The sequence below is a fragment of the Syzygium oleosum genome, unplaced genomic scaffold, assembly GCF_021117445.2.
Source record: "Syzygium oleosum isolate NSW1041296 unplaced genomic scaffold, Sole_v2.1 Sole_v2.30, whole genome shotgun sequence".
NCBI lineage: Eukaryota > Viridiplantae > Streptophyta > Magnoliopsida > Myrtales > Myrtaceae > Syzygium > Syzygium oleosum.
In genome coordinates, this window is record NW_026607514.1 from 2,505,276 (window position 1) to 2,529,128 (window position 23,853).

The window sequence follows — 23,853 nt, forward strand, 5'->3', positions numbered from 1 at the left end:
AGGTAAAGTCTACTTCTAATCCTTGACCTTGCATATAATTTTTTTGTCAATTAAATCTTTGAACTTTTAATTTATTTAGTCAAGTTCTTCAACTTGCATAACTTTTCTAATCGAGTCTCTTCCACTCTAAAATCAAACTAATTGGACCCATACGCCCATTAGATCTGGCAAGTGTCTGATGTAGAAAAATTTTACGTCATATTAGACTGTTTAGCCGGAAATGTTCCCGCAACGAAATATAATTTACCGAAAGTCGTTTTTCCGTTTTTAATTAGAGGAGACCTGGTTTTGTGACTAATTCCGAACAAGAGATATCTAAACATGAACAAAGAATTTGATTGTCTTGATCAATAACACAAGTTTCGTACAGTAACGAAATTCGACTTATATTTATAAACAATTCAGATAAATCCATCTAGTTACTCACTGGTGGCATTCGAATTTCATCGATGCAACATTACAAAGCTACTGGCTTAGAAAGTAAACAACTACAACTATGGAAACTAAAGGTGCAATACTGGAAAATTAAGATAATTGAAAGACAGCATTTTGATGTGTATTTGCAGGGGGACTTTTTCTGGTTGTCAAGTACTATTTATAATATAAGCCTGATAACCGCCTTCTAAGACCATGCTTAATAACCATCGTTGATCTCATCTTCACCATGTTCAATAAGCCTTATCTTTTCGTTCTGACGCCTGTTCTTCCCGAGGTAATAACCATTGTCGAGCTCTTTCTATCTTGACACATGTCCTTTTTGAGGCAATAACTATCGTCAAGCTCTTTTCGTCTTGACACATGTCCTTCCCGAGGTAATAACAGTCATCGAGCTCTTTCCGTCTTGACACCTGTCCTCCCCGAGGTAATGACCGTCATTGAGCTCTTTCTGTCTTACCTATCCTCCCCGAGGCAATAACCATCATCGAGTTCCTTCCATCTTGACACTTGTCCTCTCCGAGGTAATAACCATCATCGAGCTCTTTCCATCTTGACACGTGTTTTTTCTCCTTTTCTCGTCGACAGCTTCGATGACTTGGGTTTCATATGGCAATTTTCATCGACAACTTTCGGTACTATAACTCAAGTGGCGCTTGTTTCCTCTACGGTTCAAGCTTTCCAATTTCAAATTCTTAAATTTCCTGCCGGGATATTCCAGTGCTTGCCAGTTGTTTGCTTGCGTGAGCAATCTTCTATGGGCTACGTCATCCCTTGACGTCTTTTACAAGTTTATTTCCATTTATTTGTGTTGTCGACAACCTAATTAATTATAGGTGTCAACATAGACAATCAACAAATTCATCAGACTAAAATATTGAGAAGGTGAACCTTACAATCAGATATTCCCATATGTTTGGTTTAGCTATGGGTTAACTATAACCGTGTTGCATTATAATTAGAGGTGGTCAAGGTTAACTGTACGTCCTTTGGATCTGGCAAGAGTCTAATGTAGAAGGATTTTATGCATATTGGACAATCAACAAATGTAAGAAAACTAAAAAACCTTGAAGATAAAGCTTACAATCATATCTTAGGGCTTATCGTTTGTTTGGTTCAGCTATGGGTTACCTGAAGTTATGTTACATTGTAACTAGAGGTGACCATTGGACATGCTTGAACCTAAGAGTCGGGCATAAGGTGTTGCCCAAGCCCGTCCATTACATAAAATTTGTATAGGAATTTTTTAGCCGTACCGAGTCGAACTCTTCGAGAGGTGGGGGTCGGGCTTTCTCATGTAAGAACAGTGTCCAAACCCACCCATTTACCTTTAGGGCTTGGTGGCCTTGGGCTGGCCGAGCAAGTCAACCCCACTATCACCTCTAGTTATGACTATATTGCAAAGTAATACAATTTGTATGTTTGATAATACATGTTTTAAAGCTGTGATACCGAAAAGTTTGTTGAGAAAACTCCCTAACAATTGATTGAGGTAGCTTCCTAAGAAAATGTTGCAAGCCTTGAGGGTGCTCCAGCTGTTAGGAATTTGCCAAACATTGGCAAAAGTTTGCTAGAAATTCCAAATCTTTTGTACAGTACTCGATTTAGTTCCACAATTTTTTGATCTCTCATTTAAGGCCATTAACTTACAAATATCATTCATTCAAGTTACTCCGGCGACTTGTTTCATTGAAAATGGTGATATGTCATTATTTTAATGATAAAGTCACTACTACATGACTTTTTAAGTAATGCCACATCAGCTTTTCCAACGAGCAAGTGACTGATCTAGTTTAAATGAATGATATTTGAAAGTTGAAAAATTTTAATGAGCACTTGAAAAATTGTAGCATTAAACTAAGCATTGTACCGGAAAATTTGAAACTTCTAATGCACTTTTCTCCCAAACACCTCATAAAAGTTGCCGCGTCCTTTTTTGCAACTGTAATTTGTGCAGCAAACCTGTATTTCTCAATAGAACACTGCCATTAAGTTTTCCAATTTTGTCTCTTCTTGACTTCAATAGAAGCACCACTTTTAATTAATTGGGTAAGGATTTGAAAGAACCCGATGAGTAAAGTTGTACTAGTTCAAGGAATTGATCAACTCAAAACTTAGATTGAAATTTAAAAAAATTGCACAAGCTTAGAGACTTAAAAGTGAACTTTTTCCTCGAAAGAATCGTCAGCACATCTTGTAGGAATAGGTCGTCGCAAGAGTAGTTGAACTTCAAATGTGTCTTTAGTCTCCCCATTTTGTATTATCTACATTTGAACACAACATGATGACAGGCTCGCGGGGGCGAAGAGAATGAGAATATTTCAAATCACTAGCATGAAGACTAAGAGCCTATTTGGTTTGAAAATTTGTTTTCAGTTTGGAAAAAAAATGAAGTTTTCGAGTTTTTTTTTCTGAAATTATGTTATTTAATTAAGAGTGAATAATATGAACCCACTTATATTTCGATAAACAAAACTCTGGAGCTTTTTTCTTTTTCCATCCCAATTTTTCTTGAAATTCATGTCTAACGAAAATCGCGAAAATAAAGAAATTTTTTATAATACCATAATTAATTGTGAATCAAGAAATCAGTTTAATCATAAGACTCGTTAAAATACCTATAATTAATTTTTTTTTATAGACATATACGTTTTGAGTAACATTCTTGATTAAAGGCAAGGATCATTTCCAATACACGTTAAACATAACACGAGAAATTGCAACATATTATTTTTTTGAAGTGTCATTTACACGTTAGTGGAAAGTATATATTCCATAGTATTTATTATGGGTTTGTACTTTACAAACATTCCTTTATATGATTGTGCAACGACAACCAATACAATATACACCACAAAATAAAGTTGAAAAAAACGTTGGTTGACCGGTAAAATATCGGGTTAATACTACGAAAAACTATAAACGGGTACATATGTGACAAATTTAGCTCAAACTAATTTTTTGACCGTCAAAAACTCTAAACCGGTACATATGTGACAAATTTACTTCCATTAGTTTCAATTAAATTTTACCGTCAAATTGTTGAGTTGAATGACACGTGACAGTCGACAAGTGTATCAGTTTTGGGTTTTACCCTCCGTTTGTCATATGTATAAAGGTTTGGAATTTTTCGTGGCATTAACACAATTTAATGGAAACTAACAGAGGTAAATTTATCATAAATGTACCAGTTTGAGGTTTTTTATGGTCAAAAAGTTACTTTAGGCTAAATTTGTCGCTATTGTACCAGTTTAGGGTTTTTTATGGTATTAACCCTAAAACAAAAAGAATTATGACTCAATTAAATCAACAGCTATGTAGCAGATCAAAAGATTCGGTGGTGAATCAATGGATTCGCCTATAAGACATGAATCGAGAATTGACCCATAAAATCGATTCGAAATCAAAACTTTGATTTAATCAAAATAGTTTTTCTTTTCAAGGAATTTTTGGCCAACAAAAAAGGGGCCTCAAATCCTTAAAGACTTCGATTTTTATTGAGTTAATACCACAAAAAAATCTCAAATTAATACACTTGTGACAAATTTACCCCAAACTAATTTTCTGACCACCAAAAATCCCAAATTGGTACACCTGTGATAAATTTACCATAAACTAATTTTTTGACACCTAAAAACTCCAAACCGGTACACTTGTAACAAATTTACCCTCTATTGAATTAAATTAATACCACGAAAAATCACAAACTGGTGCACCTGAAAAATCCTAAATCGGTACACCAATCAACTATTACGTATTATCCAACTCAACAATTTGATGGTAAAATTTAACGAAAATTGATGGAGGCAAAAATTATCAAAAGTGTATCAATTTAAAATTTTGGATGATCAAAAAATTATATCAAGACAAATTTATCATAATTGTATTAGTTTGAATTTTTCGTAATATTAACCCAGTACATAACTACTGCGATTTTTATTACACTCCGTGACTTTTGTGAGATTACGTACGAGACACGGAGTGTGTTAGGGCAGCGATCCCATTACTTCCTCACTCAGAAAACCCCGCTTCGTGTCTCTATTCCTCCCCCTTCCTGTCTTGCCGGTTCAAAACTCGGGCCATGTCCGTCCGTCCCGATTCCTAACGTACACCAATCCCCATGGCTCTTCAAGATCCGTCTCTTTCCTCGCCCCGTTTCGCCATCACGCATTGATCTTTCCCCCCTCGCGCTCTCCTCCTCCTCCTCCTCCTCCGCCGTAACCTCCTCGCCATGGTCTCCCCCGATCGCCCGTGACGATACCCTCTTCGGCTTCTCGGTCTCGTTGCATCGAAATTGTCATTAAAAATGGAGCTTTTGACTTGGGTCGCGGTGCTTTGGATCTGGCTCGGCTTCTTGGCTTCTGGGTCGTCTTCGATCGACGGCTTTCACCAAGCGTAAGTAGCTTTCTGATTGGTCGAGTGCTCGGTTCGGTTTGATGGGTGGTTTTTGTTTTCGGAGATGGAGCTGGAGCTGATTCTTGGATGAGGGCGGCGATTCTCTGTTTGTGGTTCTTGGATGTATTGTAAAATGCCGGGAGCTGCATGCGTGAACTGGAAACTCTTGTCGCTAGATTTGCTTATGTTGTGTGATCTTGGGTGGTTCGCAGCTTGAGCTTGAATGAGCTTTGCTGAGTTCGTGGGTGATTTGGTTTATTTGATTTTTACACTTGTGACGTCCACATTGCGATTTGGGATGAGCTGCATTGGGCAGTTTGATTGAGATATGGGACCAAGAGCTATCAGTTTGGCTCAGGATTGAATCAGTGACTAGGGAGAATTTTACTTGATCTTTGGACTTAGATTATCCCACTGTGCTAGGGCTGTTGGTTTTATTGAATAGTTAAAAGAAGGTTGTGAATTGGTTTGTATGTGATCTTGGTGGTTTGCAGCTTGACCTTGAATGGGCTTTGCTGAGTTTGTGGGTGATTGGTTTTATTTGACTTTTGCACTTGTGTCGTCCGCATTACGATTTGGGATGAGCTGCATTGGGCAGTTTGATTGAGATATGGGACCAAGAGCTGTCAGTTTGGCTCAGGATTGAATCAGTGACTAGGGAGAATTTTACTTGATCTTTGGACTTAGATTATCCCACTGTGCTAGGGCGGTTGATTTTATTGAATAGTTAAAAGTAGGTTGTGAATTAGTTTGTATGCTATTGTCATAAGCTACAGATGAAAGAAGAATGTATTGGAGGCTAAAATAAGATAAGAAAGGGCCGACCTGACATTGGCCTGCGATTGACATAAAGGGTGCCAAGAGAAAATTTGAGCTGATCATAGCTTTCACTTTTGCTCTTTGGCAACTGGAGGTACTTGCTTCAAATGAGATGATTTTCATGGTGGTTTTGGCGTTCGATACCACGAACTCTCCGACAAGGGGATGCGACTTGATGCTGACTAGGAGCAACGAGTATGAGAGAGCTCTAAGGAAATAGATGAGGAGGTTAAAGGACCTTTAGTTGATATTACTGTGCTGGATATAAATCATATAATGGACTAAAAAGATGCGTGAGATTGGCATTGCTCAACGGTAAAGGTTAAGTTATCATCGTGCAGCTAGTCAGGTTGTAAGTTATCATTACCTATGAGGGTGCGGATGGTGCGCAGCTAAGTTGTGGAAGATATGGCATTGAAAGTTGTAGAGCCGGTCGTCGTTCATATTGATCAGTTGAAGCAGTACTTCGGCCTCTTGAGCTAATATTACCCTTTATATACTCTTGCGGAAGTGCTGCAACAACCCTTCTCTCTCTTCCAGATTCATATGTTGTACTCTGAGTCATCCCCCTCTTATATCATCTAATGGATCTGTCATTGCAGGTTTCCTGTTGTGGAACCTGATCCTGGTCATACAAAACTGCGTCTTGCAAGGGAAGGCTTGGAGATTATCAAGAGGATAAAGAACCCTATTGCTGCTGTCGCTGTAAGTCTCCATGACACATTTATTATTAAATTTTGCTATCAAAACTCCATAGAGACCTGAATGCATAGTCACGCTAGGCCTTTCTTTCAGTGAAACTAACATGTTTACATAAATGATTCATGGCTCTGCTTTACTTTGAGTATGTAAAGGCTCTTAAAATTGATTGTTTTCTAAACTGTTGGATGATTTGACTACCTAATACCATAAGCAGCTTTCCCTGAATCCATGCACCCCACTTGCCTACTCTTGAGGAGATTTGCAAGCAGGAGGGTTTACGGAATGAATATTTCAACTGGTACTTCAAGCGGTAAATTCAATCAGCGAAATGTTAGCAGTGCTTTTGAAGGGATTGAAGAAGTCCGCTGATAAGAACAGACAAGGTTGATTGAGAGAAAGCAGAAAGAGCGATTAGTCACAATTATTCATAATCTAGCAACAGAAACAAAGAACAAGAAAGATTGCAGTGTTCAATTTTGGTGAAAGGTTTTCTAAGAGGGAAACAGAGTGGAGATTCCGCAGTGAGTTGTCAATTTGGTAGATGCTCATTCAGAGAAAGTTTTTCTTCTGAAAAGAGTTATCACAGTTAAGATAGCATTAGAAAAAACATCCTATTTGGTATCCAACGGTGTTGAAGCTTGTAGAGGTTCTCTTTTCCTATGAAACCAGGTGTTCAGTTATAGATGAGACATTGCTTGTCGATGCAAAGTAGAAGAATGGTTGAAGAACTTCCGAAAGCCAATATAAATTAGAAAGCAAGTGCACCATATTGGAAGTCGTTTTGTTTTGATGGCTCAATAGATAGTCCCTTTATGTTGTAAGATTATGGAATTAACATCTACCTCTGGATAAGATTCTATCTTATGGCAATGTGGTCCCTATCTTTTCTCAATATGTGCAGATTGGTCATTAGAGGTGACTTTTGGTCCATCTGCATAATTTTGTATGCCTCCAGCTTATTCTTTGCGGTTACTAGTCTATGGAAAGTGTCTATCCTAGAGAAACATTTGATTGCTCCAACTTTCCCCATTCTGATTTCATTTCATGTTGTCTTTTCAGGTAATTGGTCCTTACCGTTCTGGAAAATCTTTTCTACTTAATCAGCTACTCTCCCTTTCATGTTATGAGGGTGACATATCTACTTTTTTGCTCATGGAACTTCTTTTAGTTGGATCCTTTTGCACCTTCCTTGACATAAAAGTGTTAGCATTGGATTTTGTGCAGGATTTGGTGTTGGACACATGCGTGACACAAAAACTAAGGGTAATTGGAAGTAATATTGTTTTTCCCTCTCTTGCCAATTACCATTTACTCACTTGTTGGTTTCATGTTACAGGAATATGGGTTTGGGGACTCCCTATTGAACTTGATATTGATGGAGTAAAAACATCAGTCTTTTACCTTGACACGGAAGGATTTGAAAGTGTTGGCAAGTCGAATGTATATGATGACAGGTAGTGTCTGCCCCATGATAAAAAGCTGGGCTGGACTTTTTGATTATTAGTAAACTCTGTGTAATCCAATCTCTTCTCATGTAGGATTTTCGCTCTCGCAACTGTTATGAGTTCCGTGCTTATTTATAACCTCCCTGAAACGGTTAGCCACTCTAATTTCATTATTTATTGACTGTCATCAGATATGAAATCATTTAGGAATTTTTTTCTTATGGACAAGAATTTGAAGACTGATTATGCTTTTTAATTAATTGCCAATTATGGTATTTGAGATAGAGTGATAGACTGTCAACTCTTACACATCAAGGAAAAGTTTAATCTTAACATGCTTTTACTTGGAAGTTCCTATGGTATGCAGAGATTGAAAGAATGTTGTTTACTTTTGGTGTCATGATTCTTAGGATTATTTTGCATCTTGAGGGATGCTTTTTGTTCTACAACTCTCTGAAATTTATTTATTTGATGGGGAAATCTAGCGTTCTTGCTTTTGCTGAATAACCAAAAATGATATGTCTGGGAAGTTTTATTTTCTGCTATATCAAAATGTTCTTTTCCCCTTTTAGATACGTGAAGCTGATATATCTCGGCTTTCATTTGCTGTTGAGCTTGCTGAAGAGTTTTATGGGAGGTATGAGCTTCATTTTGCTGTCAATGGTTTTTCTCTGACTACATCTTAAAGTATTGGCCCTTGTATGTGTCATCATAGCTTACCTATCTACCATTACTGACTTGTTTATTGATGGATTCACCAAATTGACATTGCTGAAAGAGTTAAGGTAACTCATTCACCACTCTTATTTTGTGACCAGTTTTTTCAGACAAATTCTGTGCAGTATTATTTTTCATAAACTTCTTCTCATGGTTGGCTTGCCTTCTAGGGTCAAGATGTTGCTTTTGAACCTGCGAAGCTATTGTGGCTTATCCAACGTGATTTCTTGCGTAAGTTAAAGTGTCCAGTTCTTGTATTGAAGTTTTTCTGGTTTAGTAAATGAGACTCCCTCATGTGCACTTCTATCATGATTGACATTGTTGTTGTCCTGCAGAAGGGAAATCCGTACAAGAAATGGTGCACGAAGCTCTTAGACGAGTTCCTAATACTGATGGTTAGTATCATTACCTACCTGATTAAGAAAATGTTGGATTTCTTTCTCTACTTTATGTAATGACAAATATCTAATGATTATGCATTTTTCAATTGCAGGAGACAAGAATATTGATCAAGTAATTCTCTCTGCTAGATTGCTTTTCACCCCCCATCATTTAGCTTCAAGATTTGGTTGTTGGAATGAATCTTTCAATCTTTTTATCAATCTTATAGATTAATCAGATTCGGGACTCACTGGCTATCATGGGTGATAATAGCACAGCCTTCAGCTTGCCTCAAGTATGTTTCCCTTTTCTTTGTCTCCAATCTCTGCTTCTTCTTCTTTTTTCCCTTGCATCCGAGTTGAAGCCTTCATTGTTTGAGTTGTCAACATATATGGTGACAATGTAAGAGGCCTCTTTTCATAGTAGCATCATGTTGTTATGCACAAGGAATGGATGTTTGTCTCATTTCAATTCTGTTGGTATGATCCAAGATCATCTTTCTTCGTTACATAGAACTTGAATTTCTGTGAGTGCATGAGGGAATAAAGAACATGTCTATTACCATTTATAGGGTTTCCTCTGCATAGGTTGGTTCTTTTTCTTTATAAGGTGTAAAAATTGTCATGAGCATTATACCGTGTTACTTTTATGGTGCAAGTCCTTGCTAAAATGAGCCTTTAAACAGCCACATCTGCAACGGACAAAGCTTTGTGACATGAAAGATGATGAGCTTGATCCCACATATGTTAAGAAAAGGGAGCAATTGAAAGAGCTTGTTGCGAGTGTCATACGTCCAAAGATTGTGCAAGGCAAAACACTGAATGGAAAGGAGTTTGTTGCTTTCTTAGAGCAGGTAACTTCCCATGGATTGCCTGTTTTAATTGTAGCATCACCTTAAATCAAATGCTTGATATGTTTTTATTCCTTTATCTGGAGTATTGATGCGAGACTTTGATTAGCATACTTGATTGAATACTTCCCATGTCTTTGGGTTTCCAGAAAGCAAGTTTATTTCAAGTGAACTGTTTATATTCGAAAAGAGCTATTGAAATGGAGTCGTTTCACCACCTAGTTGAAAATTTTGCAAATATTTTTTAACTGTCCATGTATGTTTATGAAAAGGAGTTTAATTCATTACTTGGACCTTGCATGTGTAATGTCACCTTGATGGTAATCTCCAAGGCAAGCCTATTTGTTCTGAAATAAAATAATCAAGCAGCGGATTTCCTAATGTACTAGCTAAAATCAAGAGAATCCTTATCCCCACGCATTCAATTACAATTATTTGCAATAGAGAATGGTCTCCTTCTGATCGAGGAAGGGACAAAAAATAGTAGATAAATTGGCATGTAGATTTTATTGTTGCCGAGGCATTTAAAGATGAGATATATGTATTTTTGTTCTATAAGTATTTCCTCTTTTGTTTCAGATACTCGAAGCGTTAAATAAAGGGGAAATTCCATCAACAGGCTCTCTGGTGGAGGTTTTCAATAAGAAAATCCTTGAGCAGTGTTTAAAGCTATATAGTGATATGATGGCAAAAGTGGGTTTACCTCTCTCTGAGAAATCTTTGCAAGAGGCCCATGAAAGGTCTAGGGTTCTATCTATGAAAGCTTTTGATGATCAACATTTTGGCCGCCATCATGCTAAGAAGTCAGCAATGCAACTAGAAGAAGAAATGGACAAGGTAGTTTGGCTCTAAGGTTTCTGGGTTTGAAGTATTAAGAATTTTGCTATCTAATCACGTGTAGTTTGCAGATGCTCTCTATTCTTCTGTGGTATGCTGAGTATATATATTGATTATCATGCTTAAATGTGAATATATTTTTTTGGTTATATCTGTACTTTTTACAGATTAATGCAAGAAACTCAATATTTTTTTTCCAGGTTTACAAAAATATCATTTTGGTTAACGAGTATCGGTCCTCAAAGCTTTGTGAGTCACTTTATACAAGATGTGAGGACAAGATGGATCAGCTTCAGGTTCTCAGACTTCCTTCCATGGCAAAGTTCAATGCCGGTTTCCTAAAATGCAACCAAAGTTTTGAACATGAATGCGTTGGACCCTCCAAAACAAATTATGAGCAACGCATGATGAAGGTCAACTGAAATATTCTCCTTTGTTTCTTTAGCGCTTGTTTTTTCTTTTCTTTTTCACAAAGCACGTCTAAAGTTGAGCTTTTTTCCTGTGTGCTGTCTATTTGAGTGCAGATGTTAGGGAAGTCACGGACTCTATTTATTAAGGAATACAACCACAGACTCTTCAATTGGCTGGTCGCTTTCTCTCTGGTGATGGTAGTGGTTGGCCGGTTCATTATCAAATTTATTTTGATTGAAATAGGAGCATGGATAATGTTCATCTTCTTGGAGACATACACCAGAATGTTTTGGTCAGCAGAGACCCTTTATTACAACCCAGCCTGGCACTTTATAGTGGCTACCTGGGAAACTCTCGTTTACAACCCCATTCTCGATTTGGACAGGTAACTGATCTTTTTTCTTATTTTTGTTTATTCAACCTCTTTTTTAAGGGTTACCTTTCGTTCTCTGTTATACTTTTGATGGGGTGTTTTGTTCTTCTCGTGACTTCCTTTTGAGTTTGATCCTTTTTGGTACTAGGTGCAGTATCTGTTCTACAAAATCGTCATGCACGATTCATGTATTTACTTATGCTTTTGCATTTCACTGGAATGGCATGGGTTTCTTTTCTTTGTCAAACATGTTATCTCTTCATGTCTTTCATGCTCTGTTTAATCTGGTATGCCGAAAATTGTATTGCCATAGTTCTTTTATTGTTCTATGTTTATTGGATAGCTCAAAGAACCAGTTGTGAAGGTTTTTTAAAGATTTAAGGAAATAAGGGCAATGAAAAACATTGTAAGCCTGCACAGTGATTTTGCAATATGCTCGTAACATGAGATTCTTTTCCTTCCAACAGATGGGCGATTCCCATTATCCTATTGGGTGCGATATTTATACTTTATTGGCGGTGTTATGGGAGAAGGAAGCATGGTTCACGTTCACTCTTACCTCTGTATAGCAATCAGAAAGGCGGCTCAGCCCGTCCGAGGACAGATTAGACAAACGACGAGAAACAGTCTCTCTTCCACATTTTGTATTCCTGTAGAGGACCCTTCGGCGAGCTTCTCCATTTTAACATACAAAGCCCGCTTTCATTATTCTTTTTTCAATCCCATGACACCTCCTCCCCCTGGACCTCTCATACAGCAAAGAATTACTCAACAGGGAGACGAAAGAAGGCTGCCAAAAAAAAAGGAACGGCAAGGTCTGAGCAGCTGCTGTAGCAATTGTAAGTGTAGCAGCATACTGAGTGAAAAATGGATTTCATATTACCAATTGATTAATTGAATTCTCTCTGTGTTAGTCTGCAGTGTTGTTGTTCAGATAGAAATTTGTCCTATAAAAATGACGGCAGTGCAAGCCAACATTTTGTGCCCTGATTTCTCCATCATACTTTGTATAGGAACGAAAAGGAAGGCTTATCGCGTTGCATGATGTTCCTAGTACTTGTGTACATTATAGTCATTGCCATCGTCCTTTTGAGAGATATCCTAACAGTCATTGCGCACCTTTTACCCTATAACACGAACTCTGATACCGTTTATCGACTAGTCACTTCTTGAACAAAGCAGGGGAATGGAATTAATTAGCAAATTTAGATGAAGACTGGAAGTCGTGGTGCATTTGATATGTTACCGTAGGAATATATCTTTTTTAAGATGGAATGAGAGCTGCAGTTCCAACTTGGGACTTACATCTCGCCTGTGGAAGGTGCTTTGACAGTCTACTTACCATATGACGTGACGAAGATCATGTGTCGATTCTACTGAATGATGCTGTGTTGTAGTTGCTTGATAAAGAGATGATACACAAGAATTCAACAGATACTGAAGACTTTTTGTTGTTCATCTGATTATTTTTCTTGACGACGTGACTAAGGGTAAAGCGGTGTATTTCTTCGACGCATAATCTCTAGCGATGGAACAAAAAGGAGTTAGAGCTAAAGCCGTTCTTCCCAAAATTTTCAGTGTCCCACCCTTTCTAGTTGCTACTTTGCCGAGTTAGCGTATCCATCAGGTGATGGAGTGCTTCCCCTGTTTCTCGTCCTTATGATTTTTCGACCTTCATCCTGCATCATCTGGATCGACCCACGGGTCGACAAACTTGGTTAATGGCTTGGCTTGCTACGTCATATTAGCTACGTGACCGGAGGTCAAAACCTTTATTAGATAGGGCTTCAAACATTTCGTTGTTCCATCCATTTTTCACTTCAATTTGGAATGTTCGATCCATTTTCACTTCGATCTGGAGCCGTTGGAACTACTGCATATAGCGTGTTCCACCCGAGGAAATCTGGCTGAGCCATGGAGGATCGTTGAGAAGTTCTGTATTGGTAAGCAACCTCGCCGATGGCACTAGGGATTTGCAAAGCCGACAGGATAAAAGACGCAAAGCGCTTCACAGAGTGGGTTCACCGTTGATGCATAGTACTGAGAATTCAAACTTTGGGAGAACTCATGCGAGTTGCCGTGAAGATTTGTATAGAACTTGGATCTTTCAAAACAGACTTTTAGAATGCGACGCTAGTGCTCTCGGCCGTTTTTCGTGAAAATCGGAAGCTGATTCGGTCAATGTTCTAGGTACGACCTGCATATACTTTGTCGTAGCATTTCAATAGTTTATTCTACCAGAAACAACTTTATTCAAATTTTAAAATAACAAAAGTGAGCAATGAAGTTTTCTTCATTTGTTCCATCCGTGCATATGAATAAGTGGATCATTAGGAATCAACAAAAGCGAAACCGAGCTTGACCTCTAGAATTTGCCTAGGATCAGGGAACAAAACTTTCTTTAGGAACAGCTGGTCTCGAAAGCTAAACCAAACAATCTTAAGAGGAACCCTGGAAATTTAAACTCCAGACACAAACTAGAACGAAAAACTACACGTCAATGACCATCGTTACCTCTTTATTTTGTCATGGTTGGGGGGCCAGCCTTCACGAACCAAACCGAGTGATTGCACTTAAGAGTAATGAAAAGGCAGCCAAATAAATTAACCTGTTACTCCAATACCCTGAACATCCTTTTGCAATTACCGTACTCCAAGAAGATTCTGCGAGAACAAAAGGCTTCGCATTTTCCTTTCACTTCTATTTTATAATGCATAGGCTACATAACATGGTGCGACACCAGATGATCCACTCCTTGTCTGGACTAAGTTTAGTTGCACACCCTAAAGATGCATTGACAATCCAGATGCATGCAGAAGTACATGTAGAGATAGAGATATTCCAACAGATTCTATCGACAAACAAAGGAATGATGCCAGGCAGGGCGTCTACTTCTTTTTAGTGTTAGTGTTTGCCAGTGGAGGAGGAATGTTTGAGCTCCAACCAGGAATAGTCCCGGAGGCGCCATGAACACCCTGCATTGACGAAACCGGAGCCACATTGTTCGAAACGGCATCGGCTTGTATGTTTGCGAGCACTGGAAGTGGGTTGTTCCTGGGGAAGCCACTGTCATCAAATCTTGGGTGATGCGGATTGATAGAGGTTATATTAGGAGCTGCATGATGAAAGAAGTGGTCGGCATTTGGTTGCATCGGCGTAGCAGCAGTTGTGAATGAATCCATTGGGCTGCTCACAAACGGGTCTGAACTAGGCAAGTTCGACATAGCAATGACAAGTGGATTAATTCCAGTAACCCGCTTGACTGTTTCTTCAGCCATTTTCACCTGGAAAGAGAAAGATCGTCGCGCAGACGAAAGTCTTTCAAAAGCAGAATAACCCATATTCATAAAATTTCAAGACATTTCAGAAGATGTCTAGTGTTTTCAAGCTCTATCACACCGGTCCTTATTTATTGGTGGGAATGGGGAAATGGCTAGGGCTTTGGTCCAGTTGACTAACCCTGGTTCAACCGTTCAGCCAGGAATAGAGTTAACTCACTTTAAAAGAACGATTTTGTTAACAAGTGCCCCAGAGACACTTGTTAATCAACTAATTAAGGAAACTTTGCAGTTTCCAATGCTTTGATTGCCTCGTGCCTGCGTAACCACTACTTTGAAAAGTGAATTATTCCTCATTCAGTATGCTTAACAAGTGCCTCCGAAGCACTCATTAACAATACTTTCCATTTATTGGCGCAAGGAATTGAAGCCCTATAATTGATGGAGAGCACTGGTTGCAAACTAGCTGTCTTTTAAATTATTCACAGTTTTAATTTTCATGCAGCATGCAGCACCCAAAATTGGGTCCTCATGCTCAGAATACGAGCAATGCAAACCACAATGATCAAGACAACTTGATTCTTAATTTTGTTCATGCAATTACTGTTTACATTTGCTCATGCTTAGTGTATGTTACATAGTATTGGAATTGTAAATTCCAACTACAGGAGCTTTGAACTCCAATCCAATTTTGGGAAAATAAGAGATGTCAAGGCTACATTAGACACGAGCGAACAATACAAGTAGAGCATTAATTATAGATGATATACCCTCACCACAGACGAGGTTTTAGAGTCTCGAAACATGGGAGATACCAGAAGCAAACTCTCAAGAACATCTACAGATATCATAATAAATAGGTTTAGTAGTGTTGATAAACCCATCATCGCACATTTCTGCCTATGCCTCAAGGTCTTGGGATAGAATATGGTAAAGGAAAGACAGAAACAACAGAGAAGGTAGACCAGACCCCATTCATGTAGTTACCAGATCGAGGCAGCGTAAAATGTATTGAAATTACCCAATCTTGAAAGTCTAGTTGAATCATGAAACTGGAATACTTTTATGCCTGATTCTGTAACTAATCTTTCCCTGCTCTTTCCAAGGCAAACACCTTGCTCGAACTATTTTAAGGCCAAGATAATCTCTCTCTGTTTCCTTCCTTTCCAAAAGCCTTATCAAGCATTACGCTTTCCATATATCCACTCCATTACATTAAGATGGTGCTAGCACTTTTACACACCTCTAGGAAACTTATGTTCCATCACTATTTATCAAGCAAGAAATTGTCCCTTCATATGGAAAATTAAGTCTTAAAAAAATCTATCCTTGAAATTACTCTTTACTAAACTAAAAGAATAATAGAAGGGACTGGATATGGACACTACCGAGGTCCTTCAGAATTCCATATTTTTTTGGCCAAATACCTTGTCATATTTGTTAAGTTCAATTAGATAATACTCAAATTTTTAGATTGCCAGCATCTTTGAGTCTTTATTATCTTTTAAATTTGGCCCCCAAAGATGGTATTCCTGGATCCATCCCTGATAGATATCATTCCTTACTCTTCTTTCTATGAAAACAAACCTTCTCAAAATCACCCCCTCGATCGATTCACACAAGTTACAGCACCCATCAATGAGAGGTAATCAATTGGTATACTTCCTGAACAATGTATTCCTCAAATTTGGCCAAAGAGTATACTCTTCTTGACATGTGAAAACGTCAGATCATGTGTCTTTCAGATAGAGGCCAGATCTTGTCATTGCTAAAACTTAAAACTGAAACTTCATCATTAAAATGATGCAATGCATAAGTAAATCTTATGCTAGGGAATGATGGACTCACCTAAGGAGCTTACTTGATCACACGATAGGAGAAACTAATGGTAAATCACGTCAGTTATGACTACGTCCGAAGAAAAAGGCCAAAACCATGACAAGCTAATATCTTTTCCACAATAAAGCACATGGGTAACACATGGAACAGCCACACATATATCACATAAAAGTAATGAAGGGGGAGAAAGAGATTTTCAATTAAGAAGTGCAAACATGGTTACATTGTAGAAAAAACATTTGAGTTATCAATTAAAGCGCCTCGCGTGAATTGACCCAAGAATGTTTTCCACATGTAACCATTATTTTAAAAAAGAAACCAAACCTTTGCTCGTAATGTCTCGATGTCAGCTTTCAAAATTCTGTTGTCAACTGATGCTACATCATACTTTTGGTTCATGTCAGTGAGACGCTTCAGTAGTGCAGTGTGCTCAACCTTCAGTTGGCCCACCTAGACCATTACCAGAAGTGCAGTTCAAAAATCACTAATTATAAGAGCTTTTCAACCAAGAGTACAAGTGAAGTATATACCTGGTTTTCAAGTTCACTCATGTGCTCCTGCTTTCTTCTTCTGGATCGTCTAGCTGACTCTCGATTTGACTGCATCCTGAGCCACCATTAATATATCAATTGACAAAGTGGTACTAGATTGTAACACTAGAATTTTATATGGTGACTTCGCTGATGTGAAGATACAACATGATTTCAAACACCACCCCGTTCTGAAATATATAAATGATACAATAACAATAACGCAGTCATAATCAACCACAGGCCAAGAACCCCACATCACAGAAGAGAATTTCAGACAACAAATTGAAGTGCAAATTACTGAAAAAAAAGAGGATGTTTGTTTCACTCTAATTCAACAATTCCTTTTGAGATAGGAATATATCTGAAATGGATAGATGGTACAGAAACCAGCTCTGGACCTGGGGGGAAAACGTTGCAGATGTAACTGTGGAATGTAATCACTCTCAGAGTCATATTACTCAAGTTGAACTTAGAAAAGCTCCGATAATAAAAGTGAGATGGCAACTTTGAAGATGAGAAGCCAAGCTTCTGGTTATATAGATTTTTGCTCAAAGTTCTGTGTCCAGTTGAAACAGTTTTGATTTTTACAGCACAGATTTGGTTATAGGGAATGAACAGATTCATAAGTTGCCAAGATATTTCGCACGAGGATATGAAGGGAATAAATAATGAAAGGATGTAATGCACTGTTGCGCAAAAAGCTGGCAAAATGTTGCGACCGAAAGGATGTAATGCACCATTGTGCAAAAGCTGGCAAAATGTTGCTACCTTCTAGCACGTCTGACCTCAGCAGGATCTTTGTTTTCAGTGGTTCCTGTGTCGCCTTCAAGTTCATCATCATCTGAATCCTCCCTTGACGACTCACTTGTTGTTTGCTTAACTTGCACACCTGAATCTCTTTGTATGGAGGGTAAGGCTGGAATGCCAAACGATCCATTATCTGCAACTTGTGGTAATGGCACACCATGACCAGAACCTCAAAGCGATAGACAAGTGAGATGTTTTAGAGGATTATAACCTAAATCATCTAAGTAACAAGTCCTCTGACAGCAGAAGTGGACATGAATTAACAATTATAAGTAAGGGCTTGGGGAATACAAAAGATCTGGTTGACTCAGTAAATGCAAAAACATTTAGGCAGTATTAATCTGGTAACATGAAAATCAAATTTATTGTGAACCATTGCAACATGCTGTTATGAGAAAATGAAGAATTTGTAAAGTAATTGCCTAAGCAGAAGATAGAAGCTAGCAACACTCAAAGAAAAACAGAGGCATCATCCCTTGTAAAGACGTCAAATGGATATACTAAGCAGGAACCTCACCCTACAAGTAAAATTTTCAGTCAATAAAATTTAAATGGAATAACTTAAGCAAAGAAAACTTCGCATTCTCTTATCAGCAGATCTAACACAACCAAGATAACAGACAAAGTCAACCCAAGACAATCACCATAATACATGTATGTACTACTAATGCAATTGTCAAGCGCACTGTCTGAGATAGCTGGCAAGAAGATGCTCCTCCGGCCATACTTCAAGTTTGGAGCAACCAAGGCATCTGATCACATGCTCATATCTAAGAGAACTACACAAGTCCCAACATGCAAGATGCATCTCCTGTGTGTCGCAACTATTCACTTAGTAATCCATGCCTACTACTTGTAAACAGTGGACCTAGTGCAGCTTTTGCTTGACTGTCAAGACATTTCGGAGATAAATCATCAATCAGACCACAGTTTGTAATCTGGAACCAATGCTTCTTGTAATTTGTCAAATGTAGTATGCATCATTCATCTGCAGCTTTTGCTGGCACATTATATGCTAAACTTTCAAATTAGATTTCATAGGTGAATCCTTCGGATCATACATAAACTACTTACTCTATTTGAAACCAGGATTTTAACACACCCACAGACAGAACAATGTGAGATATATAATACACATGTCATGAGAGCCAAATTTGCAAGCAAAGGATGATATTTTACTTTTTCTAGAAGATAAAAGAGCAATCATATGCACCTTACTAAGACCTTAAGACCTACTTTGAACAAATTACCTATTGAACAATTAATATTCAGCAAACAAATTTGCAGAGGATGATCAAAATAACACGAGCACACAGCCCAGAAAGAAAATATCTAAAAGAAACAAGCTATACCATCAGCTTGGATGTCCAACTGTGTAGAAATCGAGGCCTGTAACGGCATCTTGGGAAAAGAAGTAGGTTCTCCTGGCTTCGTAGTTGACTCCTGTAACCACACAATACAGTTTTTTCAATCACAGAGAGAAAACTACAACGACAGCAGTTGACACAAAAGGTTCAGACAAATGGGTTCGAATCCTATTTCCACTCCTTAAGTCCTTATGATTAATGATATGATTGCTGAGCTCTAGACCTTGAAACAACCTTGCGCATATATCCAGATAGACACAATTCACTACAGAGTCAAACCATAAGCACTGCGTCCACAAACGTACACAATTCGATCGATGGACTAAAATTAACAGACAACAACGGCAGGAAAACACCACACATACGCACGCGCATGCACGTATCATCACACATGAGCAGGGACAGAGGAGGAAGAATCGATACACGGAAGCGAGCGACGGCAGCACACTCAATCTCGAGCTGACTCTTAAGGAAAGCGTGGCCGTCGTCGGGATTGACCGGCACCTTCGGCTGCGGCTGCGGCTGCGGCGGCGGCTGCGGCGGCTGATGATTCAGCCGCGCGAGCTGGTCGTTCGGCTTCTTGATCTCGACGACGTCGTGGAGATCTCCGCCCTCCGACAGCCGCTTCGGGTTCGGCGGCGCGATCGAAGAAGAGGAAGGAGAGATCGCGCCGGAGCACGTCCCCTCGGCCAGGAACCTCTCCAACGCCCACTCCGATTGGCTCCGCCCCATCGCCCCCGGCGCGGGATCGGCCACCGCCGACGGCGGCAGCGCCACCCGATGCGGCGGCGGCGGCGGCCAGTAGGAGTCGCCGATTTCGTCGACGGGGAACACGGAATTCATCTTCGCCACGATGATTGATCTCTCTCTGTCTCTCTACGGTGGGCTTTTGGGCCTCCGTTTCGGGGTTTCTTTTAAGGTGGGGGCCCCACGTGAGTGAGGTAAGGGGAAAAAAGTTCGGGTGCTTCGGGGAACCAGCGTTCCTCCCAGTAGGAGATCGACGCGTGTAAAAGCGGTGCTGAGATGGTGATGACGTGTCCGGACGGGGTTGGGCATGAGTAGTCAGCAGGGTTCTGATTGGACGAGAGAAAGTCGTGTTTTAAGGAAAGTGGGGTCCACTGTAAAGGCGAATACGGGGGATCTTTTTTTCCCCCCCCCCTGGTTCCGCGTTACTTCCAAGACATCGCCCGTCGGTTGTCACCGGTGCTATTACCGCACGTTTTGCTATTCTACCAAATAAATAAATATATAGGTTCATCGAAAATTCTAAAATTTATTATAAAAGTACAATTGAATATTAATTTTTTTTTAAAATACACAATAAAGTCCTAAAATTTATCACGAAAGTATAATTGAATACTAAAACTTTTAAAATATGCAATCAAGTCCTAAAATTTATCAAATTGGTGCGATCAAGTTATTCCATCAACTCCGTCCAACTTGACAAGCAGAAAATGCTAATAAGTTTTAGGACTTGATTGCACTTTTTGAAAGTTTTAGGATAAAATTGCACTTTTGCAATAAGTTTTATGACTTGATTGTATTTTTTAAAAATTTTAGGACTCAATTGCACCTTCACGATAAATTTTAGAAATTTTAGCGCACTTATTTCAAAATAATAATAATAATAATAATTCAAAAAGATCATGGAAAAGGTTGAACTTATAATATGAAAAAATAATTCGGTTTGAACTAATAATAAAAAGGTTGCATTCAATAAAAAATACAAGAATTGCAATTATAATAGTATTTCCTAAAAATAATTAAACAATAGATGATTAATGAAAAGCATCCATCCAACAAAGTTTAAGTGCATCTTCAAATTTTAAAATGAAAAAATACACGTACAAGCGCCCTAACAACGATTACACGTATATTACATCCAAAAGAATACCCAATTGATTCGGTTTCGCCGTTGCAGTTAGGGTGTTAATGGGTCGGGTCGAGTTTCAACACTACCCGACCCAACCCGAATCATATGGATGCCCGCTCTGTCTAACCCGAACCCAACCCGAAACTAAACACTCGGGTCGGATAGGTCCGGGTCTCTCTTTTTTTAAAAAAATTCTCAGGGAAATATAGTTTACACTTTCTTCCCTCCTCATAAATGAGCATGACAAAGTTGCTACATCGTTTTGACTCACAAATAGAGGAGTTGATGGCTACATGATACGTGACCAATGCAATTTTGCTCATAAGTCGACTGGGACATGTTCAGCCAAGGTTTAGACATGAAATTTGCCCTACTTTCCACTTTGTTAGAACTCGAAGCTTTAGCCTAAGTAGCACCGAAATCAACATTGACACTCGACACGACACGTCGACAAGTCATTTATCAAAAAATAGAGAATTCCTACACGTTGGGACACGTTGTATGTTAAATTTGTATTTTTATATATACATGATAAATTATCATTTTTATGATTATTTCAATCAAATTAATTTGATTCAAATCCACAAATAAATAATAAATAAATAAATAAAGAGTGTCGGACGAGTGTCGATCTCCAAAACGTTCAACACGTGTCTGACACCGACACTGAGGCTCCCGGATGAATAGGGACTTTAGAAATTGGCTCCCTTTCCACCTCCAACAGATTGTGCTCAATGCTTTCCAGTTTCCATTCCTTCGTCTCCCAATTAATTAGTTGAGCTCCCTTCATATCTCTATCCACCTCTTCATCAGGTCGGTTCGGGGTCGGGCTGGGCCGGGCCGGGTAAAATTGACACCCCTAGTTGCGGTATCCCACATGGCGGTTCGGATGATAAGGTACCGCCATTGTCCTCATATTTACGTTGGGCACAATTGACTAGAGTCGATTCTTGCAATAACTAATCATGCCCGCACACAACAATTTCTATATTTCTCGTAGTCAAGTTATATACTTACTGTCTTTTGTAATCCGTCAGCATGGGCTTCGGTGGTACTGAACATGCCAATGGGGTCAGTAAATCACGAGCCTCTCCTCCCCTAAGGAAAATGCACGACAAATGCGATTTAAGGCTCAACGAGAACTTTGTGGTGGCGAAATGACGTGGGACTCTAGTCACCTTGCACATGTCACGTAGGTAGTTTATCTTCTCTACAACTGCTTGGGCATTCTAGGTTTCTAATAGACCTTATATAAGTCGGATGGCGATGACTCCTCTCTCCTTACATCCTTAATTTAGTGGCCAACTCAAACCTAGGATTTAGGAAGGTTCTACGAATTAGGGGTACTACAGGCCGGCGATCCCCCGTTTGCATAATTCGAGGCGCAACAATTGACACAAGCGCGTCGGACTTGTTTATGAATGGCGAACTTCAAGTGGAGCTGACGACACGACAGATTGGTTCAAGTTGCTATTAGCTATTGGCATTGCTCGGAAATAGAGATAAGCATTGCTGATTGGAAGGATAATTAACCCTAAAGGTATCTCCACATGATGATTTCCAGTCTTGTTTTGGGAATGGAATTCTTCAACAAGGTTGATGCCATGATCGAGATGAGGACCCGGTCTCTTGTCATCGCCGATCGGATATGTCAATGTGTAGTGTTGACGATCGGTGGGTTGACGGCAACCAAGACCATCGTCACGGTGCAACTCGTGGAGGGGAGGCTGTGAAACAAGAAGCCCGTGGCCAAGCTGAGGATAAGGCCACGGCATTTGGAGGGGCCAAAGGTGGAGCCGGTGCCATCCAAGCCAACTTATGATCGGGTGCCGATCCATGTTCTATTTCTGGAAGTGGGGGACTTGTCGAGCAACATGGAGATAAACAAGCCAAGGAAGGAATTGCTTTTCGAGCGAGTTGTGGTGCGAGGCGTGCAACCGTGAAGTCAAGAAGGGAGAGACTGAAACAGCATGGGAGATGGAAGAACCGCCAATCTCCTACGGAGCCGATGATCCGAAGGATCTGTTCAGGCGAGAGGAAGACTTTTCAGCACTAAGAGCGTCGCTTAATTGGGTGGGGAAGAATGTAGCAGGACGGAAGTTTCAAGGTACAAACGAGCCTAGGAGGTGGCCAAGATGATCCGAGGTGTCTTGAAGTTTCTAGGAGTTGAGGGTTTTCTTGTATATCTAGAATTTCTTAGGGGCATTACAGAAATTATAGGTAGTATTCGTGTATTAAGTAGGGGTATTTAGTAAACTCGAAAATATTTGGATCTCCACTATCAAATCGTAAGGAGATCTATGATTGTAATTTGAGGAGCTGATGTATATATAGCAGTTCGTTCTCCCTAATTTGTATCATCTAATACAAGAGTAATACAAGACATTCTCTCCCAAATACTTCTCTTTCTACGATCTGGGTGGGGCAAATGAGCAAGTAAGCGAGTGACTAGAGAAGGTTGAGCTTAAGCGACGCAAGTAAGGGGTAATGAGTTATTTGGAGCCTACGTGCCACACGGTCACGATCTCAAGTGTTGGTCCGTAACATGAGTAGCGAGGACTCAGACCAGCTCACCTCGGGCTCGATTTAACAAGACATTTGGTAAACTTTCTGCTCCAAATTTGTCTCGAATTTTTAGTTTGTCAAATAATCATTCTACCCATTGATTAATACTGCCTTAGATGTTTCGTTTATTTACGTTTCTGACTTCCATTGACAATTAAGAGTAAATATTTTCGGTTGATTTTCATTTGGAGATGTACGGCTTATTAATCCACTTGAGGTTATTCAA

At 39.3% G+C, this 23,853-nt stretch overlaps 2 protein-coding genes across 4 annotated transcripts; one reads left to right on the plus strand and one right to left on the minus strand.

The window, feature by feature from the left end:
- Positions 1–4,477: 4,477 nt before the first annotated feature.
- Positions 4,478–12,352, plus strand: LOC115677534 (uncharacterized). Its single transcript, XM_030600719.2, has 17 exons — positions 4,478–4,830; positions 6,252–6,354; positions 7,411–7,480; positions 7,576–7,614; positions 7,688–7,805; positions 7,890–7,947; positions 8,369–8,433; positions 8,575–8,581; positions 8,684–8,744; positions 8,849–8,908; positions 9,007–9,026; positions 9,124–9,189; positions 9,580–9,747; positions 10,324–10,581; positions 10,782–10,994; positions 11,106–11,377; positions 11,833–12,352. The coding sequence occupies exons 1-17, from the start codon at positions 4,742–4,744 to the stop codon at positions 11,972–11,974; spliced, it is 1,809 nt and encodes a 602-aa protein (XP_030456579.1). The 5' UTR covers positions 4,478–4,741; the 3' UTR covers positions 11,975–12,352.
- Positions 12,353–13,985: 1,633 nt separating this feature from the next.
- On the minus strand, positions 13,986–20,080 carry LOC115677535 (light-inducible protein CPRF2). 3 transcript variants are annotated; one of them, XM_056304099.1, is made up of 6 exons: positions 19,613–20,079; positions 19,175–19,265; positions 17,784–17,955; positions 17,013–17,088; positions 16,807–16,932; positions 13,986–14,649 (listed from the first exon to the last, which is right to left on the minus strand). In XM_056304099.1, exons 1-6 carry the CDS (start codon positions 20,030–20,032, stop codon positions 14,254–14,256), a joined length of 1,281 nt encoding a protein of 426 aa, XP_056160074.1. In that variant the 5' UTR covers positions 20,033–20,079; the 3' UTR covers positions 13,986–14,253. The 3 variants fall into 3 exon arrangements, with proteins under 3 accessions (XP_056160074.1, XP_030456580.2, XP_056160075.1); XM_030600720.2 differs by having other exon boundaries at positions 17,784–17,991; XM_056304100.1 differs by lacking the exon at positions 16,807–16,932 and having other exon boundaries at positions 17,784–17,991; positions 19,613–20,080.
- Positions 20,081–23,853: the final 3,773 nt, after the last annotated feature.